Raw genomic sequence first — 22474 nt, 5'->3', positions numbered from 1 at the left:
TGGCACCCAGCTACTTTGGCTTCCTCATGCCTCTGGATCACAGACAAAGAAAGGTGATACTGGACTATCTGGTGTGATAGATCCTGAGTACCAAGGGGAAATTGGATTGACATTACATAATGGAGGTAAAGAAGAATATGCCTGGAATGCAGGAGATTCTTTAGGACGTCTCTTGTACTACCATGCCCTGTGATTCAAGTCAATGGAAAATTACAGCAACTCAATTCTGATATGACTACTAATGGCCCAGACCCTTCAGGAATGAAGGTTTGGGTCACCCCACTCCTGGTATCAAATTGTGTTAGGCTGGAATCTCTAGAGGAGAAAAACCAGTATCTTAGGAAAATGGCTCACACACTTATAGAAGCTGGCAAGTCCCAAGTTCTTGGATCAAACATCAAGGTGGAGGCTTTTCCTGACTCATGCAGCTGCAGGGGCTAATGAGCTCAAGGTTGGCAGGCAGTATACCAGCTATTGACTCCAACAAATCCAAGATCTCCAGGCTGAATGGTAGATTGTTTGCTCATGGACAGTTGTGGGCAGTGCAACAAGATCTCAATTCACAGAAGAGTGTTTCTTTTTCCCAGGATGTCCATAAATATATTGGAAGCAGGACACACCCTTAGGGAAATTCCCTTTCAAGGGATTGGTTGCTCAGAACGTATACATCTCATCTCTTCATGGGAATAACCCATATTACAACTGCTTAAACCACTCAGAATTGTGGCCCAGCCAAGCTGACACACAACCCCAACTATCACAATATCCTTCTCCAGGGAATGGTCCCTCTGACAACATGACCAAAGTAGATGAGATGAAGTCTGGCCATTCTTGCTTCCAAGGAGCATTCTGGCTGCACTTCTTCTAGGACAGATTTGTTTATTCTTCTGGCAGTCCATGGTATTTTCAGTGTTCTTCACCAACACCACAATTCAAAGGCTTCAACTCTTCTTTGGTCTTCCATATTCATCATCCAGCTTTCATATGCATGAGTCAATTGAAAATAATGTAGGTTGGGTTAGGCACATCTTAGTCTTCAAAGTGACATCTTTGCTTCTTACCACTTTAAAGAGGTCTTTTGAAGCACTTTTACCCAGTGGAATACTCTATCTGATGTCTTGATTGCTGCTTCCATGGATGTTGATTGGGGATCCAAGCAAAATGGAATTTTTGACAACATTAATCTTTTCTCCATTTATTTTGATGCTGCTTATTGGTCCATTTGTGAGGATTTTTGTTTTCTTTATATTGAGGAGGGAGCTCTAGTGGTGTAGTGCTTAAGCCATTTGACTACTAACCAGAAGTTTGGTGGTTCAAACCCACTAACTACTCTGTGGAAGGAAAACTGGACAATCTACTTCGGTAAAGATTTACTGCCTCAGAAACCCAGTGGAGTTTCTATGAGTCACAATCAACTTGATGGCAGTAAATTTGGTTTGGTTTTGGTTTATACTGAGGTGTAATCCATACTGAAGACTGCAGTCTTTGATTTTCATCAGTAAGTGCTTAAGTCATCTTCATTTTCAGCAAGCAAAGTTGTGTCATCTGCATATTGTAGCTTACTAATGATTCTTCCTCCAATCCTGATGCCATGTATTTCTTTATATAGTCCAGCTTGCTGTCTACTAGTGGAAAATATTTGTGTTTTCCTTCTTTGACAGGATTCTGCATTACACAGGTTCTGCCTTTCTTGGGTTTTATTGTATATAGAGCAAGTTGTATCTTGGTTAACTGTGAGTGGAGTCTTGGACATAAATAACAATGATCAGTCATTTGTACATTCTTAATGGGTTTGTCACTGGTCTTGAAAACGTATTCTTTCTCCTTCCCCATTTTACCACTGTGATGGCCTTCACACTGTGTGGTAACATGTTTTCACTGAATAATATCCCTAGTGGAATCAGTGCCTGGTTAAATATGAAAATGGAGGCTAAGATTATCATTGCATGAACTTAGAATCTCTATAAGGAAAAACCCTCAAAGGGTTACTGGGCAGTTACTTATTAGATATGGAACTGCTACCTTCTTCCCAGGAAATGTTATAAGACTAAGCTGTAGTCATGGATTCATTATCTTTTAAGAACAAATCTCAAGCACAAAAGTCACTAAAGGAATTCTTCAAGTGGCTGAAAGTAGACTTAGTTTGTGGTCCATGACAGACATGGGGGTTGGGTTGAGAGCACTGTGGGCAGAAATTCTCACGCCTCTTTGATTTGGAAAGGAGTAGATGTCATGTACAGAAAGACAACCTAGGGTTGGTCTACATGTTTCCAAAACATTGGATTCAAAGCAGACTATTGTAATTTTAGTTAGAAGATGACCATTCAGATAGGTCTGTTTCACATTTTTTAATTGTGATTTGTGTGAAAGTTTACAAAGCAAATTGGTTTTCCATTCAACAATCTATACACATTCTGTTTTGTGACATTTACTGCAATCCCCATACTGTCACAGCATTCTCGCCACTTGCTCCCTGTGCCCACTTCTTCCCTTCATTCTTCTTTCTCATTCCCTCCTGCCTTCCTAGCTCTATCCCTGAGCAAATGCTATCCTCTTGATCTCATATGCTTGATTGTTCTAATGAGTGTGTACCCTCTTGATACTGCTGTTCACCTTATAGGCCTTTCTATTGTTTGACTACCAGTTGAGTCATGGGAGTTAAGTTCAGTTCTTAGCCTGAAGGATATCTAAGGACCATAGTCTTGGATGTTCCACAGTCTTCATCAGACCAGTAAGCCTTGTCTTTTTTTATGATTTTCAGTTGTGTTCCACACCTTCCCCCACTCTATTGGGGACCTCCTATAGTGATCCCTTTTAGAGTAGTCAGGAATGGTAGCTGGGCACTATCTAGTTCTTCTGGTCTCAGGGTCATGGAGGCTGAGGTTCATCATTTGGACTGATTGTTTTCTGCGTCTTTGATTTTCTTCATTCAGATGGGGAGAGATCAATAAGTGCACATCTGATGGCTGCTCATATAGTTCAGCACATACAGTTACATAGGTAAAGATAGTCTCTTCATGGGTCTAATCTCTTTCACCTTCCTACCCTGTTCAGCTTGAATGTCTGTCTGTGCTTCCATTCCTCAGTTATTGTTATTATTATTATTGCAGGATCGTGTATGTAATAATATTCACCTTTGTTGCTTTTAATAATTGTGCTGCTCCCTATCTCTTCAACTGCTTTGATCATTTTGTACCGACCTCCACCTTATTGTATATTGCCTTTCCTTGCACCCAACTTAATACCTGGCCCTCTGATTGGTGATTTTCCCTCTTTTCCACCCCACCCCTGGTAACCACAGAACAATTCATTATGTGTGTAAACATTTTCTTAACTTTTTACAGTAGTGGTCTCATACAATAATTGTCCTTTTGCAATTGGCTAAATTCATTGAACACCAGTGACTGAAAAACAGATGAATTGTGAATTGTGGGATGACATCAAGAATATCATACATGAAGAAAGCAAAAAGTCATTAAAAAGACAGGAAAGGAAGAAAAACCAAAATGGATGTCAAGAGAGACTGTGAAACTTGCTCTTGAACGGAGAGTAGCTAAAGTAAATGGAAGAAATGACAAGACAAAAGAGCTGAACAGAAGATATCAAAGAGCAACTCGAGAAGACAAAGTCAATTATTATAAAGAAATGTGCAAAGACCTGGAGTTAGAAAACCAAAAGAGAACTCGCTCAGATTTCTCAAGCTGAAAGAACTGAAGAAAATATTCAGGCCTCAACATGCAATATTGAAAGATTCTATGGGCAAAATAGTGAATGATGCAGGAAACATCAAAAGAAAATGTAAGGAATACATAGAATCATTGTACCAAAAAGAACTGGTCGATGTTCATCTATTTCAGGAGGTGACATGTGATCAAGAACCAATGGTACTGAAAGAGGAAATCGAAACTGCATTGAGGGAATTGGCAAAAAGCAAGGCTCCAGGAATTGATTGTGTGGTAGTTATGTTTGTGTGTCAACTTGGCTGGGCCTGGTTGAGTGGCTGGGCAGCTGGTGGTAGTTATTCCCAATGATGGGATTGGCAATCAACTCCATGGTGGGATTTATCACAAGCGGTTGAGTAAGTTGACTTTGGGATGTGGTCTGCTTCCTGTATATAAGGAGAAGCCTTGGGAATGGTCTCTAGCATATGGCACACTTGGACCCTGCATGTAACTGTGTCATTGCTCAGCAGCCTGCCATGCTCTGCCGACCTTGGGACTTACAATAGACTTAAGTTAACAGCCTGGCGTGTGGTTTGGTAACATCAGGACTGTGCCTTTTTACTTGTCAACCTTGGGGCTTCTCATCCTCAGCAGCCAGCAACTGTCTGAGTGAAGAAACGCCTCTAGTTCCAGTGGGCCTGGAGCAGGAGGTGAAGCTAGACCCCAAGGTTGAGGGGCTTTCATCCAGCCCCTAGAGCCTGGCACTTTGAACTTGGACTTAAAGCCTCCAAATTGTAAGAATAAACTCCTGTTTGTTAAAGCCATCCCATTTGTGATATATTCTTGTCAGAGCAACACTAGGTAACCAGAACAGATGGAATACCCACTGAGATGTTTAAAAAAACGGATGCTTTGCTGGAGGCACTTACATGTCTATGTCAGGAAATTCAGAAGACAGCTGTTCGGTCAACTGACTGGAAGAGATCCATATTTATGTCTATTCCAAAGACAGGTGATCCAACAAAATGTGGAAATTATTGAATGATATTATTAAAATCATATGGAAGTAAAATTTTGCTGAAGATAATTCAAAAACAATTGCAGCAATACCTCAACAGGTAACCTCCATAAATGCAAATTGAATTCAGAAGAGGATATGGAATAAGGAATATCATTGCTAATGTCAGAGATATCTTGGCTGAAAGCAAAGAACACCAGAAAGATGTTTAGTTGGGTTTTATTGACTATGCAAAAGCATGCAACTGTGTGGATCATAACAAATTATGAATAACATTAAGAAGAATGGGAATTCCAGAACACTTAATTGTGCTCATGAGAAACCTGTACATAGACCAGGAGGCTGTCATTTGAACAGAACAAGGGGGTACTGCATGGTTTAAAATCAGGAAGGGAGTGTGTCAGGGTTGTATCCTTTCACTATACTTATTCATTCTGTATGCTGAGCAAATAATTCAAGAAGCTGGACTATATGGAGAAGAACATGGCATCAGGAGTAGAGACTCATTGACAACCTGCGATATGCAGATGACACAATCTTGCTTGCTGTAAGTGAAGATGACTGGTGAGTTTGAAACGCCAAACTCTGGTTAGTAGTCAAAAGGCTTAGGCACCATCACCAGAACTCCTTACCTACTGATGAAGATTAAAGACTATAGACTGAAGTATGGATTACACCACAAGATAAAGAAAATGAAAATCCTCACAACTGGGCCAATAAGCAGCATCATGATAAATGGAGAAAAGATTGAAGTTGTCAAAGATTTCATGTTATTTGGTTCCATAATCAACACCAATGGAAGCAGCAGTCAAGAAATCAGACTATGTATTGTCATCCTTGGGCTTGTAAGTCTTAGCAGCCAGCAGCTGTCTGAGTGAAGCTTCAGTGGGTTGGGAGCAGTAGGCAAAGCTAAAGTTCAAGGTTGAGGGGCACTCACCTAGCCCCTAGAGCCTGGCACTTTGAACTCAGACTTAAAACCTCCAAATTGTAAGAATAAACTGTTTGTTAAAGCCATCCTGTTTGTGGTATACAGTCCTGTCAGAGCAGCACTAGGTAACCAAAACACGCTTCCAATTCTTTTTGGGTGGTAAAGTCTTGAGTGCATTGCTCATTTCTAAAGCATGTCTTTGAAAATTGCTATCTTGGTTTCATAATTGGTTCACAGAGAGAAATTGGGAGGTAATAGGGTCTAGAGAGGAAAGATTGCTGCAAAACAAATAAAGACAGTCAGCTCTGAGTCCCAATCCCATAACTAATTAGCTGCCTGTTTCATGAAAGCCATGTAGCTCTCTGGCCCAAATTTTCTCAGCACCTTTCACTTGAGGAACACATTTCAGTTTTAAAAGCATTTTAATGCATATTTATGCTCTTTTGACCAACGTAACTGCCCCAAGAAATAGATAACACCAAACAGATATTATCTGTCATGATTTATAGTCCAGAAGGTCAAAGTTTAGTGACATTAGTTAATTTAGTAAGAAACAGATGCATATTAAGCCCAGATTTTCTTACAGGGTGTTTTTTGCTTGCTCAGCTATTTTCAGCTTCATTTTCCTATTGTCATATTTCTGTGGTTTATTTGATAAGGAACACAAATGTCAATATAATTATTGTCCTATAAGTTTTGGCATGAACAAGTACTACTTACTCAACACAAGTTGTATTTCTAGGTCTTTCTTGCTAGAATATTAATTTTTATTGCTCAACAAAGTATAATTCACTAGAGTTTCTAAAAGATTCTTTTCTCTCACCACTCCCTGCCTAAACCTCAGAGCTTTGCCATCTGGAAAGAGTGAGTACGTAAGTTCCACAATAAATAAGGCTCAAGACTGTGCACTTGGAACAGCAGAATGGGTTTGATGAATTGCGCTAATCGAGGAAAGGAGCACAATTCATTTCTGAATTGGTTATCAAATTCTTCTTGTAAGTGACACGGTTGAAACCACCAATTGGCTTTGCAACCTGCTGAGTCCATATTTCTACATCTGTGAAAGCTCAGCAAATGAACATTTCTCAGCAAAGAAAGAGGATTTCACCAGCAAGAAATTTGATGAGGTGTTGCACCCTGTGGCCACCCATTTTTCAAGTGATCACTTTCTGTTTCACCCATTAAATTACTTCATGATTGACAGGCAGCTTTTCTCATTACTCAGATGTTCCTTCCTGTTATCTCCTTAACAAATCTGGTCATTAATTTAAAAAAAAATAAATAAAATAAAGGTATGGAATCAATGAACAAGAGAACTTGGTGGGATTCTAAAGACCACTAAGTTAAAAAGTTCCTTCTCCCCAAAGTAGCCAACCAGTTTCTCCTTGCTCATCCCTTGTCGGTGGAACCAACAAATTTCCTTTCATCTCTGTAGAAATATTTCATGAGGAAATTCTCTCTGATTGCTTCCCATACTGCCATCCAAAATGTTAGGCTCTCTGCTCTCTACCCATTTTGTCTCTTCAAAATGATGTCTCAAATCAGAAGCTGTTGATATGATATAGTAACACAAAATTAGGATACAAAAAAACAAAATCTTCATTTTTTTCTTTTTTAAGTGGGAGTATCTGTTTGCCATTTTGAGCATTATAAGACAAGCAGGAGCATTAGACTTTCTCCACGAAACACAAGAGTGTCTCATGGAGACCTGTGAGTATTTGAGCAATGAGAAATTGAAACTCATTCACTTAGCCTCAATCTAAAACTAGTCTTTTAGTCTTTTGGTAACTAGTTTCTGTAAAGATGTTCTGGGGAGTACAATGTGTTTGATATTTGTGGAAGGGGCAAAAAGTATGAAAAAAACACAAACCTTTATATGCTTTTTTTTTCTGAGTGTTTTCTTCTTCTTTCCAGACATTGTAAGTCTATTTCAAACATACAGTTCCAATAACAGAATGGCTACATCTATATGAATAAAAACATTGTCCAACTGAGAGAACACCATCCAGACTGCTGGAAATAGAGCCACATTAAACAATAGGTGTATAGAACCAGGGGAATGGCATTTTGCCACTTAATGAATTACAAGAAACAGATGTGAGGTTTTTTTTTTTTTTTTTCTTAAGACCAAGCTTGACTCATTTATCAAGCTTAGAGAAAACAGCTAATTATGTCCTTGCATTTGAGGAGTTTGTCATGTGATTTGATGTCTTCTCCTTCAGACCCTCTTAGTTCTGGAGATAGTTAATGTTTTTGTTTGGCTGGGGTTAGGGAAATGGGAAGTATATTTGGCACCCACTTATTGTTACCATAAAATCATTCACCTCACCTGGAATTTACTAACAATTTTCTTAGAACCTGGTAGAGTAGGGATTGCTGTGCATTAGGAAATATTAATAATAAACATGTCTCCTAAATTCAAAGTATATGTCTTATATTTCTGCTGTGTCTCTTATAGTATCCTGCACAGTGCTAGGTATTATAAGCATTAATAATTACTGGCTGTGCTAACATATTATTGGTAACATCTCTCCCTTAAGAAGTTTGCAAAGAATCTGATCATCTACCTCCACATAGCCATTAAGCGATGACAGGTTTCAGACTGTACAGGATAGACGAGAAGAAAAAAGGTAAGAGATTTTGCAAGGAGGAAGAAAGAACTAAGATGTGGCTGGCAGAGTAAGGAATGTTGAAGGGAGTAAGGAAGGAAGGGGAGATTATTTGATAGTTTCCAGCTGTTTAAGAAGAAATCCAAATTAAGTACATGTTTATGATACAGAAGCACTATATTCAGTTTAATTCCGGAGCTATAACATTCTCTGATTCCAGGATCTGAAAGGCTGGACTGGGCGCAATAGGGGATACATTCAGTGTCTTATCAGCCATTTTTAAGTTAGGCTAAGCTTGATTCTGTGGTTGCCCTTCAACTGTGATATCTGCTTCAAGCTTATACATTTTCTGTTTATCTGAACAAACACGGTTAACTGGGAATTATAGCCTCCTTGCCTCAGTTATCTAGTGTTGCTATAACAGAAATGCCGCAAGTGGATGACTTTAACAACAGAAAGTTATTCTGTCATAGTTTAGGAGGCTGGAACTCCAAATTCAGGGTGCCAGCTCTAGGGGAAAGCTTTCTCTCTCTGTTGGCTCTGGTGGAAGGTCTTTATCTCCTTTCAACAGCTGTGGGCCTCGTGTCCCTTGAAGGTTTCCATGTGTCTTGGCATCAATCTTCCCTTGGGTCTAGAAGGTTCTCACTTCAGGGACCCTGGTTCCAAAGGATGTGCTCTGCTCCTGGCTCTCCTTTCTTGATGGTAATTAGGTCCCTAACTACCTAATTACTTGTTTGATTAATCTCTTTTCTATTTCAAAAGAGATTGACTCAAGAAACAGCCTAATCCTGTAGATTGCATCTTGCCTCATTAACATCATAGAGATTAGGATTCACAAAACATAGGATGATTACATCAGGTCACAAAATGGAGGACAAATACTGAGAATAATACTGAGAACCTGGCCATTTTTGAGGGATACAATTCAATCCAAAACACTATGGAAATATACCGCTGGTCATGATTCTTGGTAGTCTGTCTTGTCTACAATCTTAATCTAAGAAGAGAGGGCAAAGGGAGAGGAGAGAAGATGATTGCTGGTTGGTTCTCTGATTTAGCAATATTTTGAACTTCTCTGCGACATGCTGTTCTAGCCAAGCTACACCTAACACCTAAAAATTTTTCTTCAGCCACCTCCTCATTGATTAAACATCTAGTGGAATAGTTCCCAGCTGTCTCTGCCAAACTACAGAGTTAGCATTTTCTCCTGCTACGAGTAGGTTGGCAGAGAGAACTTTCTCAGACTAAGAAAGTAAGGATGGCTTCTGGGCCAATGGGGGTTAAGCTTAGATTCACTTGTGATGCCTGTGAGTTTCTTACTGACTATTTGAAGAAGAAATTATGAGTGATGTGACACACAAAGGTCATCTTGTCCAAGGATCTTCAGCGAAAATGATGAACACTCAGGTGAAAAACATGCAATTAACCTAGTGCTTCTAGAATAATCATAATGTATTGATTAATAATGGCATTTCTGTGATATTGGTAAGTGGGGTGTATGTGTGTGTTTTAGCAAAAAAAAAAAAAAATCAGAGTCCTCACAGGTAGTAATTACAAATAGCGCTTTCTATGCAACAAAAATTGTTTAAACCTTTACAATTGAATGTTCACAAGAAACATTATGAACTATTAAGAAAATGTTCATAAGAACATTATGAACTAAAAATTATTATTACCTTCACTTGTAAGATGAGGAAACTGAGGCACAGAGTGGTTAAGTACTTTGTCCACTGTCAACTGGCTTAAAAGTGAGGGGCTAGGTAGTTTGGCTCCATGTTAGAGGTGGTTCTAGAGTTTGGATAAAGAGGTCAGGGAAGAGAAGTGTGGAAGAATTTTTACTCCCAAAGAATTTTTATTTTGCAATAGGAGGTCAGAATTGGGGCTATCATACAGGCTGTTAAGACCTGACTTACTGTGTGGATGTTCAGGGAAAATGGAGTATTTCAAAGACTGTACAGTTTAATTTCAAATATTGTAGCTCAGCTTGTGGAAGAGTAGCTAGTCTAGGTTGACGGCATTTCCATCCTCACGCCACAACCTACCTATAGGTTTCTAACTTGCTAGAAAATCTTGCTCTGCTGCCACTTCTTTTCTATTGCTGTCTTTAAAATGTAGAGACACGTTCTTGTTAGTCACTTCATGTCTGCACAATCATTGACATTCTACTGGGAATGCAGAGAAAAATTTATTTTACTGTTTCATTCTTTTTGCTTTGGCTTTAACATCTACAGTAAACAGTGAAATCATCTGCTCAGTTGGCTATATATAGATAGCTAAGGCTTAAGCCTTCAGTAAGTGAAGTATTCCCATCAGACATCAGGATTGATATTGAAATAAGCCCCAGTATCACACCTCTGCTCTTTGTGAGAGTTTAAATAATATCTCTCTCCTGTATTCTTGTTTTATACTCCAGTTTTCAATTCTATTTCAAAAATATTTTTTTAAGAGAAAGAAAGCAACAAAACCTTATTTGTGGTTGATTGATGAGCTAATGCTTTCAAACAATGGTTTCTAAGATTTAAAATATGAAAACATATCACTTTCAGACAAAAAGAGATGCAGAAGCTGTTGTTTGAAGTGTGTTTTAACAGGGAGGAAGGAGACTTCTGCCACAACAGACAGAATCCAATATGGCTACCACTCAGAAGGAGTCATGCTAGGGCTTGCCTTGAACTTTTAGTAGGAATGTGATTATGATTGAGCTTTTCCTTAATAAAATACCTCCATCCTTCCGAAGTATCAAAAGAGAGAGTTTTAGAAATATTTTTAACAACATGAACTATGATGTGCAAAATAATGAGGATCAAGGCCGGTGAAGAGCTGTTTTCAATTTCAGTTATATCTTGTGTATACCTGGTTACACACAGGTCAGTTGCCAAGGGTGACCTTCTCATTTCAGAACACAGCATCCCCAATTTCACAGTAGACCTAGGGCTTCAAAACTGTTCAAACCTTTACAGTCCTTATAAAACCACATATAGCAGCTGTCTGGCTTCTAAGGTCAACTCTGTGGTGAAAATGATTAAACTCTTTCAGTCTAGTCTTTTGGACTAATCTGATTAAATGAATCTGAAAAAAGGTATTATTAAGGTCCTGTTCTTATCTCACATTTTACTGATGCAGATAGTTTTCAGTCTTTTTGTATTCAAACTAGCACAAAAAAATAAAGGAATGGAGATGTTTCAGTGCTTCATCAAGTATATTGGTCATTTAGAAACCAGCCAGGCAGCCAGCAGTGTTCAGAGCCTGCTCTGTGCCATGTGTGACTCTAGTTAGTTCAAAGACACATAGCTCTTAGCTTACAAGAAATACTCAGTGAATGGATTCTCTTTTATTTTGGAGAGAAGATTCCAAATGAGGTCTCTCAGGCATTTAACACTGGTTCTTTTAAGGATAAGAACAATGCCAACACAAAAAATATATATGGACACATAGCAGATAAGAATCTTAGAGGGGAATTATATATCTAACAATTTTCTTTGTTTTAGTAACTCAACTTCAGATTTTAATTTCTGACACCAAGCTTTATTCTGCTAAGCTAGTGGAAAGATACTTTAACTTCAGTCCTTTTGGGGGTTTCCCCATCTCTCCCCAGGGCTTTCTGTAATTTCTGGATCTTAAACAATGCTAAGGCCCTAAAGTAGGGTGCTATTGGGTCTTTCCACATCTGTCCACCTCCATTGCTTCTGTCCTCTAGGAATGATGACTCTCAGCCATGCCTCATACTCACCTTGGGTCAAGGATATCTTGGGTGAGGCTGCTTTTGGTCCTATCAGCCATTCCCTTCTTTCTCTGGGGTCTTGCTGCCTTCTAGGTGATGATACTAGGGAGTGAAGTACAGGTCTCCTCTGCTCTCATGGCCCTACCTCTCTCTTCCTTGACATTGAGTGAGTCCCTTTAAGAGCTGAAGGAAATTGTTTTCCCTTAAGGTTATTTGGTGTAGTGCCTAAGGCATTTGACTGCCAACCAGAAGGCTGAAGGTTCAAACCCACCAACCACTCCTCGGAAGGAAGGGTGGGCAATCTTCTTCCATAGTGATAATACCTCAGAAACCCAAGAAAGGGTCACTGTGAGTCAAATCTGACTCATCGGCAATGAGTTTGGTTTTTGGTTTAAGGTTACTTTGAGAGCCTCCTTTATCTTCAGGACTTTTGTTAAACAAATGACAGAAAAGACTAATGGGGGTAGTTCTGCCATTTTTCTCTGGTGTGTTCTTCCCCTAAGGCAATGAAAAGCAATGGCAAGTTGTGAGAACTTAGGTAGGTGAAGCTAAAGGAATTAATGGGAATAAAAAATAAGTGATACTTTCAAAATATTATCCCTCAATATCCCTGTGGATCTCACTGTATATGCTCATCAAAATGCCAACAAGGGAAGGGATGAAGAAGACTAAAAGGAAAGGCGAATCCAACTAATAGGGGATTGAGACACAGTTGTGCATTCTCAATGGTGCCTCTTTAAAATTGGATCCAAATGGGCATCTCTTAAAAATTACTGCTTAGGATTGGATGACCTTATAGCACAGTGGACAATGACCAAATAGCCTGGGGGAAATTGGAATGTAGGGTACTTTTTGGGAATAAGAAGGGAGAGAAATAAAAGTTCTGTAAAATTGTTTATCCTCTGGCTTTGTGAGGAAACCTGGTAGCACAGTAGTTAAATGCTCAGCTGTTAACCAAAAGGTCAGTGGTTTGAACCAATCAGCTGCTTTGTGGGAGAAAGATGTAGCCATCTTCTGTAAAGGTTACAGTCTTGGAAACCATATGGAGCCATTCTACTCTGTCCTATAGGGTCACTAGGAATTGGACTCCATTTGATAGCAATGGTTTCCCCTCTGCCCACCCCCTGCTTTGTGAGGGTAGAACCACTGACTCAAAGAATATTAGTGCTTTGTTAGGGAACACTGAATTTTACCGTCTATTTTTTTTTAAAGTGTGGAAAGATTAAAAGACTTGCTTCAAATTGTCTAGTTTATGTAGGAATGGATCTGAACCCAAGTCTTTGGGGTCCCTGTCACTTGCGCTCTCTAGGAAGTTTCCATATGATGCCAAGGCATTTAACACTGCTTCTTTTAAGGATAAGGACAAACTGAAAAAGAGCCTCTTCCTCAATGTCAATACAATATGACTTTAAGGGATTTCTAAGACAAAACCCTTTGTCATTATCACTCCCCTGCCAGTTTATTTCCTGGAACTGAAGATGTCATCTAAGGACTTGGATTACATGCAGTTAATCATTATTATGTTCCCACACTCAGAAGCCCAGACCAGCTGCATGGCCAGATGGCTTAATGGCCCCAAGAGACCAATGCTGCTGGCCTGAGAGAACTAGAGCTGAGAGACAGTGGAATTATAGCCAGTGGCTGCTGCAACTCCACCTGTTGATCTGATTCCAGACGTGAACACAGTGATGATCTGGCTGCAAAGAGAAGGACACATATTGTAGCCAGTTAGAGAACTGCCAAGGATTTGCTTCAATAAACGTGTGGTATCTCATGAACATCCAGGAGATGAGTGAAAGCCCAGTTGAATTTTTTTCTTCAGTATTATTTGGAATGATACATTTTGTGATTTTTGTCATAACTTTTTTTTTGATACTTTACGTTTGGTTCATGGACCAGCAGCATCATTTGGAACGTGTTAGAACTGCAGAATCTCAGATTCCTCCCCAGACCCAATGACTCAGAATCTACATTTTAATAATATCCTAGATAATTCATGTTAACATTGAGAGCACGGTTGAGGGCATACATTGTCAGGTCATAGTACTGAGTCAATAGGATTGGATAAAATACTTGGCTGTGGGTAGCACTGGAAGGAGAGAAGAAGACCAAACTCTGAGATAAGAGAGCTGGGCTCCAGACCTACCTCTGCCACTTCTCCTCTGTGTGGTCCTGGAGAAATCACTTTCTCCTTTTAGGCATGAATTTCCTCAGTTTTAAACAGGAAGGATGATATATGATTTATTTAACCTCAGGGCTGGTGAAGATCATATTAGATACTGCATCAGAAAATAATTAAATATAATGCACTCTTCAAATGCAAAACCAAAAAAAACCAAACTCACTGCTGTCAAGTTGATTTGACTTATATCAACCTCTCCTCGGGTTTCTGAGGCGGTATCTTTATGGAAGTAGATTGCCCAGTCTTCCTTCCAAGAAGTGGCTGGTGGGTTTGAACCTCTAGCCTTCTGGTTAAGAGTCAGATGCCTTAGGCACTACGCCACCAGAGCTCCTTTTCAAATGCAAGGAGATAAAAATTGTTTTAATTGTTAACACTGTCTAAAACGGAATTTGGGCTAGGAAGAGAGTGTACATGATAGGTGAGAGCAGCCCATGACTCCAGAAAACATCTCTTCTGAGCCACTCTCTTTGAAAATGAAAATAGAATTCTCACTAGTAAAAATGAATATGGGAAGGTACTATTATGAAGTTAGCAGTAGTTCCCAACTTGAGTATTTATTACAACAACCTGGGGATATTTTAAAGAATACTGTTGTTTGGATCCCAACTCAGGCCAATTTAATTAGAATTATCAGAAGTGGGACACATTGTCTTTAAAAAAGCTTTGCAGGTGATTCTAATGTGTAGCCAGGGTTGAGAACCACAGATAAAGTGTGAGATCAGACCACATCCCTATGGACAACTGAACATTTTTTGTCATTGCAGACTGTGGAATAGAACTGGGACAGGGTAATACTTCTGCTTCTCTCACTCCTCACCACATGTTTCGTGTTAATTCCTCTAAAAGCAATTCATTTTAGAATTTGAACTTGGAGAATTGATAAAGAAGATTAACTATATCATTCTACAACCCCAAAAGCCCTGAACACAGGAAATTCTCTAGATTGTCCTATCCATCATGATGTGATATATAGAAGTGGGACATTATAGCCCCAGTTAATTAAGCTTTAAAATGGGACTGGTCAAAAGAAAGATGTGGAAAACTGAGGAATAGACATTGGAACTCAAACTCAGGGAAATCTAGGCAAAAGACAAAGTTTATTGTTTAAGCAAAGACTGATAACTGTGAGTCAGGAAGGAAGACACAGGAGATTGTAGATCACCCAGCTACATTTCCATGGGCATAGTAAGCTTCTTTGGACCTTAGTAAGCATTTTGTCCTTGTTCTAGGTCATTGAGGACATGGTTGTTCATACTGGGTACTTGTCTCTTCATCTTAGGGTCCACCTCTTCCATGACTAAGGCCCCAGATTAGCTGAGGATGTGGCTATCCTCCCTGACACCATTTCTGAGAAGTGTATTCAAAAAGCCTCCATCTTTGTAGTATAATCAAATGCCTTAAGATGGGGAGTGGTCTACCAAGAAGGGGAACTGGACCTACCTCAATTATATACATTTATGTATTATAAATTATAAATATTTTTATATGTTGAGATATGTGTGTATATGCATATATATATACATATATATATATATATGTATATATATATATATATATAAGACTTGTATATACATACATATATATATACACACAGGACAATCATGTCTCCCAATCCCATAGCATTTACTTTTTGTAAGCAACAACAACAAAACAAACAAAAACCTTCCTCTTCTCTTAGGTTAAAACATATACATATATTTTAATGTAATAATCTGGCTTGGAAAAGCCATCAGTCAGTTTCCTGATCTCCTCACCATCCTGTCTTTCCATTCCTAGCATCTGGGTTTCACTCCTTGTGGGCCTTGGGGTGGTGTGCTAGTTATGTTGGTGCTAAGAAGGTGCTCGGGAGCTCTGGTAGCATAGTGGCTAAAGCATTTGACTGCTAACCAGAAGGCTGGTGGTTCAAACCCACCAGCCACTCCTCAGAAGGAAGGTTGGGCAATCCTACTTCCGTAGTGATACTGCCTCGGAAACCCAAGGAGGGGTCTCTATGAGTCGGGGCGACTCGACGGCACATAACAACAACAACAACAAGAAGGTGCTCTGGATTGAAGGAGCTGGAGAAGCTAATCCTACTAGGGTGATAATAATTCTATTCCTTGATATGGCCTGGACTGTAAGCAGATACTAAGCATTTTTACTTTAATCTCTTTCATTTAATTTGCAACCCAATTCCAAATATGTTGTTTCCAATCTTCTTATGCTTTGCCACAGTTATGAAGGAGGTCAAGCAAACAAGGTGCCATTTTTGTGACCTTGAGAATGAAAACCGCTCTCCTCCCCTCCCCGCCCCATCTGGCAGGAGATAAGAAGATGAGTTCTCAGGTAGGATAGGGGTCACGTGCACTCTCTTTGGAAGATTTCCAGGTACATTCTTTGGTAGGAAGAAGGTTGTCAGTCTCAGAAGGGTGTAACCAGATCTGATATCTGAAGAGTGGTAATTAACCAACTTTTGTTTAATTTTTAAAAAACAGGATATTGCTGCTCAGGTGTGTTGCACTTGCGGTATGATTCAGTGCTCTCCCTAACATTGATGTTAGCAAGAGCCATAGAACCACATTCTCAAATCATGGTTAAGTCTCTTTCCTGCTTTCGGATGGACTCCCTAGGCTATGTAATCCACTCTGTGGACTGAAAATTTATTAAAAATGAAGCTTAGGCAATGAAATTGCAAAATACACTTTTAAAAAGTTGAAACCCATTGCCATGGAGTTGATTCCGATTTGTGGGGAAAGTGTACTTTACCTAAAATAATTCTTGCTTGACACTCAAAATTCTAGAGGTCATTTCATACAAGTCAATGGATAGAACCTTCATTATCATAGGACATCTCTTGATTTATTTAAGTAGTAAGTTCCTCATCTGTCTTTCATTTCCCATTAGAATGTGTTGACATTACTTCTAATTTTTGCTAATCTTATTACTTAATGTGAGTTCCATTGAACTTCTCCTTTTTCTTCTTGTTATTTTTTTACATTTGAAAATTTACAAGGTGTTCGGTGTCAGTGCCAATGGACCCCAACCTTAGGTCTTTAATCTTTTCAAGATGGGGCTCTAAGAACTTTACAGCAACCAGCAGAGAGTGTGCTGTTTGCCAAAAATTCCAATCAGTAAGGAAGAACTTCCTACTCCCCCTATTTTCTATTATAGCTTTTTTTCCTCCTTGCCACATTACAGGAGCCCTGGTGGCACAGTGGTTAAAGTGCTTGACTGCCAACCCAAAGGGCAGAGGTTCCAACCCATCAGCTGTTCTGTGGGAGAAAGGTGTGACAGTCTGCTTTCATGAAGATTTACAGCCGTGGAAACCCTATTGGGCACTTCTACTCTGTTCTACAGGGTTACTGTGAGTTGGACTTGACTCTGTGAGAGTGGGTTTGGTTTGCCCCATTACACTTATGAGCACATGACTTTGCGGAACGAAAAGTGACTCCTTATCACCAAAACTTGGGGACTCCTGCTTTCTAGAAAAAAATAAAAAGACATAGCACTGCTTACATATATTTTGAAGTTTCAAAATCCTCTTTATGATTTAAGGGTAAATCTCTGTAAGCCATCTCTTATCTTTTTATTCTTTTTTCCATTTTGTTCTTAAGTGCCAGAATTTACATTTCAAATTCTGCTGTAAATGAGGTTATCATTTTACCTTTAATTTGCCCACCTTTTTTTCCTAACTCAAAAAAAAAAAAAAAAAGAAAAGAAAGAAAAGAAAAACCATGGATTCAGCAAGCAGGTCTAGGCAGCTCTTTTTCCTCTGGCATCACAATCCTCATAGCACTGGCCCAGTTGTCAAAGATGTTGCACTGGAGGCCATGTGAGCACCCCTGCCTCCTCTTTACTTAGATCCAGAAATTCTAGAAATACGGTGATGACAAATGTGCTGGTTTTATGCCTGGACATCACAAAATCTCTTGTTGTTCAAAAGGAAATCTTGCTTTCTAGGTTTTCTTGATAAGCACCGTGGAAGACCACGTATATAGACTTTGGATCATTTTTTCTAGTGTGTAGACATTGGATCTCTTGTGTAGACTTGGATTGCAAGTCCAATCGTATCTTTGCAACCAAGTAGCTATTTGCTTAGGGACAAATTACTTCTTTCTGTGTTCCATGTTCTCATCCCTATAAGAAGGAATTGCAGTAGAGAGAATCAATGTTATCTTTTGTTCACCTCTAAGGTCTAATGGTGTGTAAAGCTAAAATAATTAATACTTCAGATTATTATTTGTAAGTTGAAAACTGAAATGTAGGAAGAAGATACAGGAAGCTCAGGGTGTCTAAGGATTTGAGAGACCACCTGTTATCTTATCGTTCTAGTTATACTCTGTCTCCTCTTCTCATCAGCCCTGAACTCCTTGCTACTGGGACCAATTAGAATGCTTTGGGGTGCAGGTAACTGAAAACACTGATTCAAACTGGCTTAAACAGTGACAAAAATTATTATCTTACATACAATTATCTTCAGAGGTGAGTAGGCTACAGGCACGAAACAGTCAGGGCTCGGGTTTCACCTCTCCTGGTTTTGCCTCCTCTCAGTGTGAGTTCATATTCAAACTGGTAGCAAGATGGCTGCAGTAATTTCTTGGAGAGATGAAGAAATTTCTCTGAAGAACTCTAAGCAGATTTCCCTTCATAACTCATTGGCTAGAATTGGATCATGTGCCTGGTTCTAAAGCAATTACTGACAAGAGGAATGAAGTTATCAAGATTGGCTAGTAAAGGGGTTGGGTAAACTATGTCCTCTGGGCCAAACTCAGCCAATGGTCTATTTTTGAATGGCCCATAAGTGAAGGTTTACATATTTAAATAACAAAGTTTTTACATATTTAAAGTATTGTCAAACAAAAGAAACAAAGAATAAGTGATGGACCATATGGAGCCTGCAAACACTAACATATTTACTATCTGATCCTTACAGAAGAAGTTTGCCAGTCCCTGGGTTAGATGAGTCAGGATCCTCTAGAGCTGAGAATGGGGTCAACTTTTCCCTGAGTTGCAGGGAAGGCAGAGTTGGGTAGCTGAACAAAAGCAGAGTTCTGTTAGAAGGAAGAAGGAGAAAATGGATGTTGAGTGAGCAGTTATTTGGGCCCATGCTATGATCTGTCCTCATCCTCCCCACTTTTTTAAGATGTGGGAGGTGAGTCTATACTGCTCAATTAAAGTATTGGCAATAACCTGCCAAAGATAAACTGTGAAGGTCCCGAAATGCAGTTCCCAGATAGGAAACACATTCTCTCTGGAATGTTCTGCTTTATCTGTATACAAATAGGTCAACTGGTCACAATCAGCTCTTCTTCCTTTGGTGATCTGAACAAAGTGTTTTCAGCACTTAGACACCAACATGCTCTCTTGGCACAAACACACACATAAAATTACATTGCCGCAGAGAAAAACACACTAAGCGTCACTCACTCTGAGCTGCTCACTCAGAGACATTTCAACAAACACCTAAGAAATTAAACTCCTTCATATAATTAGCATGCTCTTTAAAAGGAAAAGCTAATTGCAGTTTTCCTGGCTCAGTTTGGGGCAAGCACAGGTTGCATTAGGATTAACAGAGTCTGCCTTTAACTGATAACACTTCTAATTAGACATATGTGCCCAAATGCTGTACTGAATGGGACTATACCTGGAAGTGAAGCAGACGCTGTAAACACCCTTTGGAAGTATTGATCTTTGAGCATTGTTTATAGCCATAAAAGCTGGGTAGGATTTGTACTGGGAATTAGCATTCAGACATGAAGAGCTGAATACTAATAAGCACTCATTTTCTTTAAGCCTGCTATTGACTTTGGCATATCATTACATATTCTGCAGTGTTATAAATTCTTAAACCTACTCAGAACATTGTTATCATCCTCTCTGCATATCTGACCAAAAGTAGTGAGAGTGAAACACAGCTTGGCTGTGCCACCAGCATTTCATAATTGAAATTTATTGTGCATATGCTTGATATAAGGAGCTCTGGTAGCATAGTGGCTAAGGCACTTGACTGCTAACCAGAAGGCTGGTGGTTCAAACCCACCAGCTGCTCTATGGGAGGAAGATGAGGTGATCTCCTTCTGTAAAGATTTACAGCCTTGGAAACCCAGTGGGGGTCAGTCACTATGAGTTGGAATGGACTCAATGGCAGTAGAATTTTTTTTTTTTTTTTTTATGTTTGACATGCTGAGCAACTAGTAAGATTTTTAAGGGGAAAGTAAATACTAGGCACTTAAAAATGATTATTCATGAAGTAAAGCAACTTCCAGATATTTATTCATTCATTCAACAAATAGTAATTTGCTACACTGATACGTGGCAAGCTCAGTTCTAGGCATTGGAGATTCAGCAGAGAAAAAACAGACAATGATCCCTGCCTGCATGGGGTTTATATTCCAGTGGGCTGGAAATACACATTTGGAAGTTGCAGTGTCTAGACAGTATTAAAGCTATGAGACTGTTTGAGAGAGATTGCCAAGGGAGTAAATATAAATAAATAAAGATTTCCATGGACTGAGAAGCACTTTAATAATTCAAGGTAGAGGAGACAATAAGGAGAGTGGAATGAAGCAGTTGGTCAGGATAGAAGAAATCACGGACAGTGAGGTGTTCTGTAAACCAAGTGAAGTGTTTCAGTGAGGAGAAAATACACAAGTGTGTCAGATGCTGACAGGTCAAGTACAACAAGGGCTGAGAATTAAACATTGAATTTAGTTTTATGTAGGTCATTGTCGATCCTGATAAAAGCAATTTTGGTGGAGGGAGGGGAAGGGGAGCTTGAGTGATGTGTGCTCGAGGCAGAATGAGAACTTGTTCATTGCAAATACCTTTTTTCAACAACATAAATGGTGGCTATACATGTGGACTTCATCAGACAGAATACACAGGAATCAGATTGACTATATCTGTGGCAAGAGGCGATGAAGAAGTTCAATATCTTCAGACAAAATAAGGCTATGATTGTGGAATATATAATCAACTGGTTCAAGTTGAAGACAATTAAAACAAGTCCATGAGAGCCAAAATATGACCTTGATAATATCCCTCCCGAATTTACAGACCATCTAAAGAATAGATTTGATGTATTGAACATTGTTCTGGTTACCTAGTACCTCCCTGACGGGAATATACCACAAATGGGATGCTTGAATAAACAGGAGTTTATTCTCTTACAGTTTGGAGGCTTTAAGTCCAAGTTCAAAGTGCCAGGTTCTAGGAGGTGGGTGAAAGCCCCTCAACCTTGAGCTTTAGCTCTGCATCCTGCTCCCCACCCACTGGAGCTAGAGGTTTTTCTTCACTCAGATGGCTGCTGCTTGCTGAAACTGACAAGCCCAAGGTTGACATGTAAAAAGACGTAGTCCTGATGTTACCAAACCATACAGCAGGCCATTAATTCAAGTTCATTGAAAGTCCCAAGGTCAGCAGAGCATGGCAGGTTACTGAACAATGACATGGCTACATCCATGGTTCAAGTGTGCCATAAGCTAGAGACTGTTTCCCAAGGTTTCTGCTTATATGCTGGAAGCAGACAACATTCCTAAGGCAGCTACTCAGCTGCTCACAGTAGATTCCACCAAGGAGTTGATTACCAGTCACATCATGGGAAATACTATATCCAGCTGCCTAGCCACTCAACCAGGCCCAGGCCCAAACTTAACTATCACAAACACCAATGACCAAAAACCAGAGGAATTGTGGGTGATATTAAGAACATCATCCATGAAGAAAGCAACATGTTGTTGAAGAGACAGGAAAGGAAGAAAAGACCAAAATAGATGTTAGAAGAGACTCTGAAACTTGCCCTTGAATGGAGAGTAGCTAAAGCAAATGGAAGAAATGACAAGACAAAAGAGCTACACAGAAGATTTCAAAGAGCAGCTCAAGAAGACAAAGCCAGTTATTATAACGAAATGTGCAAAGACCTGGAGTTAGAAAACCAAAAGGGAAGAACACATTCAGCATTTCTCAAGCTGAAAGAGTGGAAGAAAAAATTTAAAGCCTCAAGTTGCAATATTGAAAGATTCTGTGGGCAATAAATAAATGATACAGGAAACATCACAAGAAGATGGAAGGAATACACAGAATCACTGTACTAAAAAGAATTGGTTGATGTTCATTCATTTCAGGAGATGGCATGTGATCAAGAACCAATGGTACTGAAGGAAGAAGTCAAGGCTGCACTGAAGGAATTAGTGAAGAACAAGGCTTCAGGAATTGATGGAATACTCATTGAGATGTTTCAATAAACGGATGCTGTGCTGGAGGCTCTTACCCAGCTATGCCAAGGGATTTGGAAGACAGCTACCTGGCCAACTGACTGAGAGAGATCCATATTTGTACCCATTCCAAAGAAAGGTGATCCCACAGAATGTGGAAAT

At 39.4% G+C, this 22474-nt stretch overlaps 1 protein-coding gene across 1 annotated transcript in view; it reads left to right on the top strand.

Moving 5' to 3' along the window:
• The first annotated feature begins 8195 nt into the window (after positions 1-8195).
• The window catches only part of ICOS (inducible T cell costimulator), a 174738-nt gene continuing 160459 nt past the window's right edge, over positions 8196-22474 (top strand). Inside the window, exon 1 of the mRNA XM_007935998.1 lies at positions 8196-8238. Within this exon, the coding sequence (XP_007934189.1) occupies positions 8196-8238 (43 nt within the window). The remainder of the gene's footprint in view (positions 8239-22474) is intronic.

The sequence above is a fragment of the Orycteropus afer genome, unplaced genomic scaffold (genome assembly GCF_000298275.1).
Source record: "Orycteropus afer afer isolate SDZICR_OR568_19922 unplaced genomic scaffold, OryAfe1.0 scaffold00002, whole genome shotgun sequence".
NCBI classification, from domain to species: domain Eukaryota; kingdom Metazoa; phylum Chordata; class Mammalia; order Tubulidentata; family Orycteropodidae; genus Orycteropus; species Orycteropus afer.
The sequence above is the reverse complement of the archived record's forward strand: the minus strand, read 5'-3'. Positions and strand labels throughout refer to the sequence as shown.